The 11,714-nt window shown below is 34.1% G+C and overlaps 1 protein-coding gene across 1 annotated transcript; it reads right to left on the minus strand.

Moving 5' to 3' along the window:
• Positions 1 to 5,694: 5,694 nt before the first annotated feature.
• Positions 5,695 to 9,554, minus strand: LOC110111695 (kinesin-like protein KIN-14J). Its single transcript, XM_028696559.1, has 9 exons — positions 9,087 to 9,554; positions 8,715 to 8,994; positions 8,446 to 8,607; positions 8,062 to 8,277; positions 7,836 to 7,873; positions 7,491 to 7,654; positions 7,304 to 7,417; positions 6,955 to 6,996; positions 5,695 to 6,537 (listed from the first exon to the last, which is right to left on the minus strand). The coding sequence occupies exons 1-9, from the start codon at positions 9,400 to 9,402 to the stop codon at positions 5,695 to 5,697; spliced, it is 2,175 nt and encodes a 724-aa protein (XP_028552392.1). The 5' UTR covers positions 9,403 to 9,554.
• Between the last annotated feature and the right edge of the window lie 2,160 nt (positions 9,555 to 11,714).

The following is an 11,714-nucleotide window of genomic DNA, read 5'->3' on the forward strand; positions in this document are numbered from 1 at the left end:
TAGCAAAAATATAGAATTTAATGACCATCCAAATAAACTCATCCTATAAGAAGTTGTATGTGATTCACTGTTTCTTCCACCAATGGGTCGTGCTAGCTTTGTTTCTTAACATGTCTTTATTCATTTGTTGTTTGCGAGAAATCACTGAAACAAATATCAGGTCATTGTGTGGTGTTATGTTTCTTATTTAATGACTGTTTTGGATTGCTCTTTTGTGGGAAACACAGTTGCTATATTAGCTCTTTTCTTCGGTTTCTTAGGTATTAAATTGTAGCAACTTCCATAGTTGCTGGGAAGAGCTATAACAAGATTTTTAAAACACTCTTTACTGTATGGTTCTCCTTGTATAGATGTGGGACTTGGACCTTTCAATCACTGATTTCTTAACTTTTTACCATCTTTTGTTCACTAACAACTTGCATCTTAACATAAAGTTCTTGCCTGCTCGTTATTTTCCAAAAAAATATTTCACTTCATAAATATTTACTCCACTTTTTTATTAGTTTTTCCCATAAAGATTGATCTGCTTGCAATTTTTGTTTTTTTGTTTTTAATTTAAACAGAGAAGCAATGTCTGAGGAGAATGGAAACTGTTCAAAGATGAGTAAGAAGACGAAGTTTGGTCAGATAATGAGAACATGACAAATTTTCAATTTAATAATGTTTTGCTAGGCTCAATCTTTTTAATGTATGATTACTACTCATTGTACGTAAATAAGAAATAATACATGACGTCTGACCAAACTGGAGACAAATGGATAGTGAGTTAATGTTCGGGCATCCAATTAGATTTCATAATATTTTTAGAATGTCCTAGATCATTTTCAACGACTTTGTATGTTTGCTTGAAGAAACACACGGGATATATGGATCACGCAGGACAAACATTAGAGAAGTACTTGTCATTACATTATTCATTTTAGGACAAAAAGAATCCATTCGAGCAACATCAGAAAAATTCCAAAATTCTACATAAACAATTAGTAGATACTTCTCTGTTGGACTAGAAGCATTAGCATGATTGTCATTGGATATTATTTCACCTGAAGATAAGCAATTTCAGAATATTCTAGTGCACATTCATAGTAATATGAGGTATATACCATATTTTAGATATTATATCTAGGCAATTGATGTAACTCATGTTGATGCAAGAATTCCTGTGGAAAATAAAATTCCTTTCATAGGATGGCATCATAAAAAAACTCAAAATCTAATGGCTACTTATGATTTGGACATGTGCTTTACATTTGTTTCAGCAGGATGAGAAGGTTCTGCGCATGATGCTCGTATTTTTAAATATGTTGTGACAAATCATAGATTTAATTTTCCAAAACCACCAACAGATAAGTTTTACGCATCTATAAATAATGTACAATTTTTTTTAATATATAATAGTACATGTGTTTATTTTTTGTAAATTCATGTACAAGTAAATATTACTTAGTTGATGCAGTTTATCTTCTAAAAACATGATATCTAAAGTCTTACCCAGATACGAGATATCATTTAGCAGATTTTGTTCGAGGAAGTCAACCTAAAAGGGGTTACCAAAAAGTATTCAATAAGAGACATTCCTCATTAGAAAGTATCATTGAGAGCGCATTTGGTGTGTGGAAAAAAATGGAAAATTCTACATAATATGCTAAATTACTCGTTCAAGAAACAATGTCAAATAGTTGTAGGTACAATGACATTGCATAACTTTCTACAAAGACATAACTCACAGGTCGATCCTAATTTTGATGAGTATGAGAAGGATGAGAACTTTGGTTTTTCTAACTGTAGTCTATACAGAGTTGCAGAGCAAGATAATGAAAATGTTTGTGTTGACGAACATGCTAATGGTGAAGGTGTGATTGAGATGATAAAAGTTAGATATAATATTGCGAAACAGTTGCATAATTTTAGTAGGTAGTATAGTTATCCTAATAATGTTTGTCAAGTTTTAATATTATAGAAGAACCGTGTTGTGTGTTTTTCTATTATTATTGATGATGAAGTATGTAATGACTAATAAATTTTTTATAGATATATTTCAAATGTGCAGATGAGATTTGATACTGAAAACATAGATGTTGAAGGAGAGTACCTTGACAAATCTTATGAACATTTATGTTGCTTGTTAAATTTGATAGAGTTTGTGTTTGTGTTAATGAAAAAAATTGAGTTAAAAAAAGTTATGTTTATTAAATGAAATAGTAAATGATGTGTGGTAATATTAAAAAGTTGATTCTTATTTACTCAAACTAGAAAGTTTAATGGTGTTGTTAATATAATCGCATTTATAGTAAGTAGAATAGAAATTTTAAACAGTGTATTTAAAAAAAAAAATTTACTTATTTTAAAATGTTTTGTTAAACACATCCTAAATAGAGAAATAAAGTAAATATATTATATGTAATTGTAAAATTAAAAATGGATACTTTCATTCATGCAATGCTGATCAACTTAGAAATTCTTGTGTTAAAAAAAAAAGATTAAATTTTGTTGAGAGTACAATTAGCAGAATTGAATTTAGAATTTCATAAGTAAAATATCAATTGTTCAGAATTTCTGAAAAATTATGTTTTTCTAATCAAATTACTGTGCAATATTACTTCCAACGGAGAAAAACATTCAAAATATGATGATCAATTATCGGTATTTGCTATTAACAATGGTTAAACTGACAATGCATATAGATGTTTGTGATACAGGTAAGAGATCTGTTTCGTTTATATGGCGATTATTGTCGATATGGCAATCGAGCTCGGCGCGGGTTTGGAGAGAGCTGTTGGGTTGCATAGAAGCAGAGCGAGCGCCCATTCTGTCATTAGGGCAGACGTATCTGTGCAGGCAGATAGAAGGACCTGAAGAAAGAATTGGTATTGAGTATTTTATATGCAATAAAATTATACTTTCAATTTCAAATAAAGCAAGATCATCAGTCAGCTAGGGCTTACCACCATGATTGCTTTGATAATTTCGTCCGAATACTGCTCATGAGAAGTTTTTTTGCAGAGAAAGCAAACTATCAATTAAGCATTTCCTCCCCCTTTCTTCCCGATCTCTTTCAGCTTCATTATCAAAAGCAGATGCTGAATCTCTCATGCGCTCATCAATCAATTCCTGCAAGAAAGAATTCCTTCTACCCTGCAACCTAATAAGCTTCTTCTCCAATCCTTTATAATCAAATAAACGCAGCAAAGGAATAAAATCCAGAAATTTCTAGCCCCGCTCAATTCAAATGTTTGCCTTACAATCTGCTGGAACACCTCTGTCTAATTGAAAGCAAACAAAGTGAATCCGGTTGTGGTGCAGAGGACCGTCCGGGTATTGGAGCTCTCGGAAGTTGATTGGCATTGAAGATGGGATGAAGGTCTGGGTCGTCTCCAAAATACTTACTGATTGTTAGAGGGCAAATATGTATTTTAGTCGGCTTTTACGTCTGTGTAGGAAGGGCTGCAAGCGAACCAAACGTTCGACGAGCTACTCGTTGTTCGGTTCGTTTAAAGCTCGTTCGTGATCGTTTAATTAACTAAACAAACAAATTTGAACAATATTTTAAATACTCAATTCTTAAATAAACAAGCTTGAACACTAATGCATTTGACTCATTTATGTTCGTGAACAACATCATTTGAAGTTCGCGAACAAGCTCGACATTAAGCTCGATAAAAGCTCGATTCATGTTCGATTTTGAACTTGAATATATGTACTAGCAAATATGATTCATGTTTAATATAATCGTTGACTTCTCTTTTAAAGGTATGTTTGAAAATTCATCAAAGCAGTTAGAATTGACAGTTCATGATGTCCAAATTAGTGTTGGGTCATCTTCAAGTCCAATAGTTTTAACAGAACATGTCCAACAAGAAAATTCTTTTACTAAGAAAGCACAAAAAAAAAAAAAAACCTCTCAAGAAGTAAGAGCAATCCTTTTGTGGCCACTAGCTGTTACTAGATCAGTGATTGTTGTAGATATCAAATATTACTTAACTTGTTGTCTAAGTAATTATAGCTTTATATGACTATTTATTTATAAATCATTGCCTTTATTAATGCTGCTATTAGGAAAATTCTGAGAAGATGGAATTTGCTTATAAATCGTTGTCTTTGTCACATAGACAATTGCTTTAATTATAAATGTCTTTGTTTATAGATATGTTCATAAACGTGTTTGTTTGATAGTTAAAAAAATTCGTTAGATATATTCTCGAACATGCTTGATGTAATCGTTTTTTAGGAAGCTCGATCAAGCTCGTTTGTTAAGTTAATGAACATCCTAAAAGTAGAGCTCATTTATAGCTCGTTCATGTTTGTTTGTTTAAAGCTCGATAAGCATTAAACGAATAAACATGAACTGAACATGAACAATCATTATTTTAAATGAATACAAACAATAAAGCTCGAACAAACATGAACAAAACTTGAACAACCTGATATTAAATGAACACACTCCGCCACTACGAAGAGGTCATTCTAGTTAGAGTTGATCTCTATTAGTCATGCAATTTTATGTGCATCTTAGTATCTTAATAATATTATAAATGAGCGATCTTAATGCTCGTCAAATTAAGGTCATCAAGGCACTCACCTCAATTACAAGTTAACAAAATTATATAGTTTGAATAATTGATAAGCCAATTTCGAAAGTTTTTTATTTGAAGATTACTTGACTCTTCGACGCATGAAAATTGAACATTTATGCACCATTAATTGAATTTCTGGGTGAACGTTACTTTCACTGTTGAATATTTATTAAATGGCATAACAATTAGTTTAATAGACACGATAGTACTCAAATTCCGAATTCTAGATTTGTTAAATTAAACATTTTTGCTAAAAGATAAAATCAGAGCAGAAATATTATATGCAATTTTTTTTTTTTTTTCATTTAACTGTGATTTATCAAATAATCTCTAAAACCTTGGTGGGGGCATATGTGACGACGGTGGCGTCAAGTACAGAAAATACTTCCAAGCGTTTGGTTTAGTTAGGCTGTGCTCACGCCCCTCCACAACCTCGTCGACAAATGCCATGGCTGCCCTCGTCTCCGTCTTCGATCTCTCTGCTCCTCGCCGACCCTCTATTGACGCTTTCCGCTACGGTAACAACTACAAGTTCCCAAGCCCTTAGACCTCTCCAAACTCCTCTATTTCATGGAAAATTATTAGGTCCGGACACCGGACATAGAGATACGGTCGGTGTCCACTAAAATATTGGCATGTGGAATGTACACGTGTCTGCAGAATTTTAAGTCAAGTGCGTCAAAAGAGCAGATAAAGTACAGTTAAAGCGCAGGTAAAATACAAGTAAAGCTATTCAAAACACAATAAAAAGCACAGTAAAAAAACACAGCTCACATGACAAATTTTAATTGATTATCCGGACCTAATAATTTTCCCTACTTCACCAGCACAGTCAGCTTCACAAATCTTGCTATTTTATTTGCAACCAAACCGCCGTAAAACCTTAGTGCTTCAGTGATACAAACCAAGCATGATCATTAAGAAAAATAGTAGTACAGCAGTGCGCCACTCTATGCAAGAGAATAACAAGTGAAAAAGAAACAGCAGGAATCCATTTTCATTAAAAAGTCAAAGATTGGCCACACAACATTCAAGGTCATTGCAAGTCACAATTCTTCTTCTACATCGATAAGAGAATATGTAAAGCAAACACGAAATCAAGTTTCATTCTTATTTCTTTCTACATGATACTTCTCCTACGGTTCTTAATCAAAACTCGCTGAGCAGTTCCAAACCGTCCTACTATCTCCTTTGCTTGAAGGGCAGCCTCGTTAAACCTGGACTCCAAAATTTTGCTTGGCCTTCCTTGTGCTGGTGATCCCAACATGACTCTCTTCTGAATGCTATAACATAATTTGTTCAGATGTTGAGCGCTGTTTACCGCACCGCTAGAGAAAAGTTGATTTCGCTGTAATGGAGAAGGAAGGTTGGTAAGCCTGGATTGAATATGATTTTGCTGCATTGGAGAAGGAAGATTGGGAACCCTGGATTTCCACAAGCTTTGCAACTGTGAAGTGCTAGGGTATTTGAAGCTGTTAATGCATTTCCCTTCTTTGCTTTTTGGAGTCTCTTGAAAAGGAGTAAATGTAGCCACTGATCTCCTCCTTGGTATCCTTAACTGAGATAGTTTTGTCGTAACACTGGCATGGTTCATATTATGTTTCTCAGACAATGTTGCTAATGTTTCTAGTTCAGTAGCAGCAATTGAGGCCCTCCTATTTTTTGATATATTGCAAACAACTGGAGACAATGAGATTCTTCTAGCTCTTCCAAGATGCTTGGTTTTGAAGCTTCTGGTGGCATCATTGATATTTGAGCAAGCATTCTCCATATTTTTAAGAGAAGATTTTTCTGTTCTATGAGGAGGAGCCAAAGGAGGTAGTCTATTTGTAATTCTAGCTAGTGGTGGCCTTTGCTTGGATAGAGCACATGGTGGTCGAAAAGATCTAGATATTTCATTTGTTTCCGTGAGATGGGTTCTGCCTTTCTTCTCTTCAGCTAGCTGGTTTTCCAGGTCCTTGATCTTCAATACATGAGAGATACATAGTAAAGGGAGCTAATTTAAGGGAAGATACAAGCCATAAGATAAACAGCAAACATCCTTTGAGAATAATAAAACTAAATCAGAGGTATTATTGAAGTAAATATGATGAAAAATAAACATAAGTGATATAAAAATTTACAATGGAAGGTAAAGAATGCAGATGTAGATAAAAGGCAGGGGAATGAAAAAGATAGGGGCTTTTCTATGCCCACTTCGATGGAATTTGTTCAAAAAAATTTTTGCATAATATATTTAATATCTCATGCAACATACAATAACAGTGAATAGAAAATGAAAATTTATGAAGTCGGCTCTAAATAATTGAACACAAGATAAAACAAGCAAATTAATTTAATTTCCTTTTTGCATTTTCTTCTCAAGGGAGAGAGTACACACCTTTTGTTGATAATTCTTACATGCTTGTTCAGATTCTCGGATCTGTTAATCAAAAAACCATTCCATAGTCAATACAACATAATTATCATAAGAAGAAAACCAAGCAATCGGGTTGAAATGAAAATCACAAGTTAAAGCATTGACATGACAAATTACATTAACATGAACTACATAAACAAATATCATCCACAGCTTTCATTGTGGGTTGCTAGGGGTCAAAACTTAGCGATCAATTGAAAGAACCTATTTATTTAACTACATAATTTCATTTTGTCTAAGGGCTCCTAAGAATCAAGTAGTTTTCATAAGATACACCGTGAATCATTTTCTTTCTTGAATGCTAATTTACCTTTTCTTGAAGAGTCTTAAAAATATTTTCTCGTGATGCGTATTTGATATGCATCATCTGCAAGCTTTCATTGAGTTTACTCACTTCTTTTTCTTCCTGCCGTAACTTTTCAACCTATACAAAGAGAAATGTCACCACAAAATAAAAGAGCATCAATGGAGATATAGAAAAGTCACATATATTATACCATCTGCTTGAGCTTGAAGTTATCAGCAGGATCAGGCTGCTTTCTGGCTGGGCCATGCTCAACTCCACGCACTCTACTAGCAAAATTAAGAGTACAAAGAGTCTCTCCTAAATCTGCTAAACTAGGGCTAATCTGTGCAAACATCAAAGTCTTGCAATCCCCACCTATTTTATTTTGAAACAAATAAGCAATAAGTAACATTGTAAAACATTCTAGTTTGATATTAAATAAGAATTATGGAAGATTTTAGAATTATAGATAATGTTATTGGTGCTTCTATCTCCTTTAACCGAGAAAGAACAAAGTAAGGAGTTCAACAAAAAACAGAGATGCTGAAATACTCACCCAAAGAACTTTGCAACAAATGAGTTAGTTTTGAATTCCTGTAAGCATGTTAAAGAACACACTTTTAGAATTCATCAAGCAAATCAAAAGTTTGTGGGTGGAGTGTTTTCTAGGGAGATTAAAAAAACTCTCAACTATACTAAAGGTGAGAAATAATTGCAAGCAATCACTCCTAGGATTGTGCAGTGGATGTGGTGGATGTTTGTATGTGGAGCAAAAGAGATACCTATATGGAATGTGGGAATTCTTAGAGGCAAGAGCCGATATAACATCACCAAGGGCTGAGAGGGATTTGTTTATGAACTGTGATTCCTTAAGCCTCTCTCCCTCAGCTTCAATCTTGCCTGCACGTTCGCTGCCTGCTAAATCCACCAACCACAGGAAGCTTTTGCTCCTCTCCCCAGTCACCAAGTTCTCTGCCTTGACCATCAAACGGACCAACCTGAAAACAGAAAAAATGCTAATCAAGCAAGAAACATTCCACCACTAAATTACAAGTATCTCAGAAAAGTACTAAATATCCAATAATCAAGCAGAAATAAAAGAACTTTAAAAATTAGATCCTTTATGTTGAGCAAGTGAGAATGATGAAAAGATATGTAATGCTCACGAATGAGAACGACTGCTGAGCTCATTAGCATTAGTTGACCCAACTGATCTATTTCTTCCTCCTGATTTGTGCATCTCCCACACCTCATCTATGCTGCGTACTTGAACTTCAGCAAGCCCAGGAACTTCCTGAGTTCCTTCTGCTGATTGCTTTATGTCCAACCTTCATAATATTTACCCAAAAAAAAAAAAAAATACAATAATAAAAACTAAAAAAAAGTGATTAGCTATAGATTCCAAAAATATAATGAAAGAAAAGAAAAAGCCTACTTTTTGGCATTTAAATCGGAGTTATCTGCCAGAAGATCCCTGATTTTCTCATTATACACCTCCAACATACTAAATGAAAATTCATATTGCATTAAGACCATTCTCTCTTTCATAATCCTGAAAAGTTCTTCCAAGGCTCTATAATTCACACCTCTACATTCGGGAGTTCCTTCCATAGTGAATGTCTTCCCAGTCCCAGTTTGCCCATATGCAAATATGCAAGCATTGAAGCCATCCATTACAGATTTCACAATTGGCAAAGTCTCAGTAAATACAGCTTCTGTAGAAAACAAGGAATCAAAACATCATATATTGTTTCTGCAGGCATAATGTAGCTATCCTATCATCATTAAACACTAAAAAGGGCATTACCTTGGTCGTCTTTGGGACTGAAAACATGATCAAATTTATATATCTTTTTTGAGGAGTCAGTACAGGTAATTTGCAACTCAGTATCTTTAGATGGATCAAATTCTACCACAGAATTATAACTCTTGGAAGTTTCTTCGGGGCTGAGTGGCCTGCATCTACAGAAAACCCTAATGTTCCCTCTCACTTCAATCAGTTCATTATAGAATCGCTTCCTCTCAGCGGTCTCTTCAGCTAAAATTCTTTTAAGTGCTTCATACTTAGGTTGACATTCCTGAAGACATTTGTTGGTAAGAGCTTCACACTTAGCCCGCAACATATCAATTTCAGCAATCAGATGATGACACTCATTATGCTTCTTTTCAAGGGCTTCATATCTGGGCTGGCATTCTTGAAGGCATTTATTGAGTAAGATTTCAAACTTTGCATGCTGAATCTCAGCTTCAGACTTCTTGGCCAGATGTTTCTTCAACAAATTGTTGTATTGTATCCCTAAAGAGTAGAGGAAAAAAGCAATTAAAAAAATAATAATAATATTAATAAGATCAAACATCTAGCAGCATAAGAAACAAAAGTGACCAACAATACCAATTTTCTGAAGGGTTAAAATGAGATCTGGGCCAAAAGACAGATTCGAGGTACCCTTGAGCACAGGAGATGGAATGAAGCAGTCATCTTCAAACTTCTGTCGTAAGATAAAATGTTAAAGAAAGTAGTGAAGAAAACAAAAATAAAAGAATCAAGCAAGAAAGAATACGTCATAACCTCGCCCAGAATATAATTTGCGAGAACATGCTCGAGGGAAGTAAGGTTCGGCTTCAAATCTGAAAAGAATGGACCAAATTAAAAAAAAAAAAGTCCATAAACTAACATAAATAATACTTCTAATGCGAGGAAACCAGACTAATAATAAGAGAAACGGACCGTTTTCTTGGATCTGTTCTTCTTCCTCCAAGACAATATAACGATTCTGTGTGTCAAGTATCTGGTCTTTGAATTCCTCGAAAGGGACTGTAGTCATGGAATCAAAAGGGGGATCTTCAGTTGCACCACGATCAGAAGGAAGAAAGCCACCGTCCAATTGGATTTCAAGAGTTTGGACTGGAAACAGATCTTAGGAGTTTTACATATAGTCAAGTGATAATGAAAAGAAGATATTGCATATCGAGAAAGAAAGAATAATGTTCTTTGATCAAAACCTTGTGGATTCGGGTTGGCTGATGTTGCCGCTGCAACTATTTCCATGAATTCTTCCGTGAATGGAGTGGAGAAACAAGTGGCTCCTTCACTTATGGACTCTCTCAAATAGGATGGCGACGAAAACAAATCCGAGTAGAGAGCAATAGCGAACCAACGAGCAAACCAGAGACAGAAAGAAGCACAGAGAGAGAGAGAGAGAGAGAGAGAGAGAGAGAGAGAGAGAGAGAGGGAAGACGAGCTTCAAACGGTCGGGGGTAGGGTTAATAGCTTTCTCTCTGCATCCAATTTTTTGAATTTGGTGCGCTTTGGCCGTTGGATTTGCGCAGTAAATCGGATGGCTGAAATTCTTTTTTGAGATTCTGTTCTTTAATATAAACCCATCCATATTAGGGAACCATGACTAACTAAAAAATTTAAGCTTTTGGTTTAGTATTTATATATGAGTTAAGGGCATCATTAAAAAAATATAAAATAAGCATCATTTTTTAATGTAATAATTTTGTATTTTTTTGTTTAAAAAATTAAGATTAAAAGAGATAATAAAAATATGATTTGTAAGATATTTCTATTTTTTAAACTAATAAAATTGTTTTCATAGAAAAGAACTCAAAATATTTAGGTGTTTCAAAATTTTTATATGAAATTTTTTTCTTAACAACCAAACCCTAAACACTACCTCAACTTCAAGCCAACAAAGAGCCGATATTCATTGTGAGCCTGGATGGGTTTAGGAGTAGGGTCGAGTTGCAAGTGAGTCTTTTGTTTGGTAGCATCACGGATATTACATGCATGAGCTTAAATGGCTATCCTTTTCGGTTTTGCATTGTGAGTTTTTTTGATTTTATTTGGCTAGTTGAATTAAAAGATGATTATTGCTATGTGATAAATTTGAGATTGGTTATTCGATCTAGGCTTCATGCTGCTCCTTATTTATGTATTTGGAATGTCTTGGTGATTATCAATTGTCATATTTTTATTGCTTATGATAGTGATCTGTCTGGTTACTGCAAATTTTGTATTCTTTGGTTTTTATATTGATTAGTTATAATCCTGCATATTTCATGTTATATACATGTTGGTTTTGTAATCTGATTCTCTTGCAGATTGAAGGGATCGAGATTTTTGGGGATAAGCTAGATAATTTTGATAGGAAGATGGTGCCGAAAGTATTAACTTTTTTCTTCCTTTTTTAGGTCCTGTTTTCTAGCAGACCTAGAATGTTATTAGGTTATTTTGTAAATTGTAGAACAAGGAACCATTGGCTCTTAGATTTTCTTTTGATTTGTTTTGTATCTCTTTCGAGCAATAGCGAGCTGAAGGTTCCCTTTAAGGACATTGTAATCTATTTTTTAATTAACACGTAGGCCCTCATGCAGGTTTCCAAAAAAATAAAAAAGCAAAACAAAATAAACTAAAAAACAACGATAAAAC

Source organism: Dendrobium catenatum, unplaced genomic scaffold (genome assembly GCF_001605985.2).
Source record: "Dendrobium catenatum unplaced genomic scaffold, ASM160598v2 fragScaff_scaffold_771, whole genome shotgun sequence".
Taxonomy (NCBI): domain Eukaryota; kingdom Viridiplantae; phylum Streptophyta; class Magnoliopsida; order Asparagales; family Orchidaceae; genus Dendrobium; species Dendrobium catenatum.

Excerpts from the sequence above, each read along its gene's own strand:
- LOC110111695 (XM_028696559.1), bottom strand. The coding sequence starts at position 9,402 with ATGTTGCGGGCTAAGTGTGAAGCTCTTACCAACAAATGTCTTCAGGAA. Across the intron at positions 8,995-9,086 it reads CAGTCCCAAAGACGACCAAG|AAGCTGTATTTACTGAGACT; the intron begins GTAATGCCCTTT and ends TGTTTTCTACAG. Across the intron at positions 8,278-8,445 it reads CTCAGCAGTCGTTCTCATTC|GTTGGTCCGTTTGATGGTCA; the intron begins GTGAGCATTACA and ends TTCTGTTTTCAG.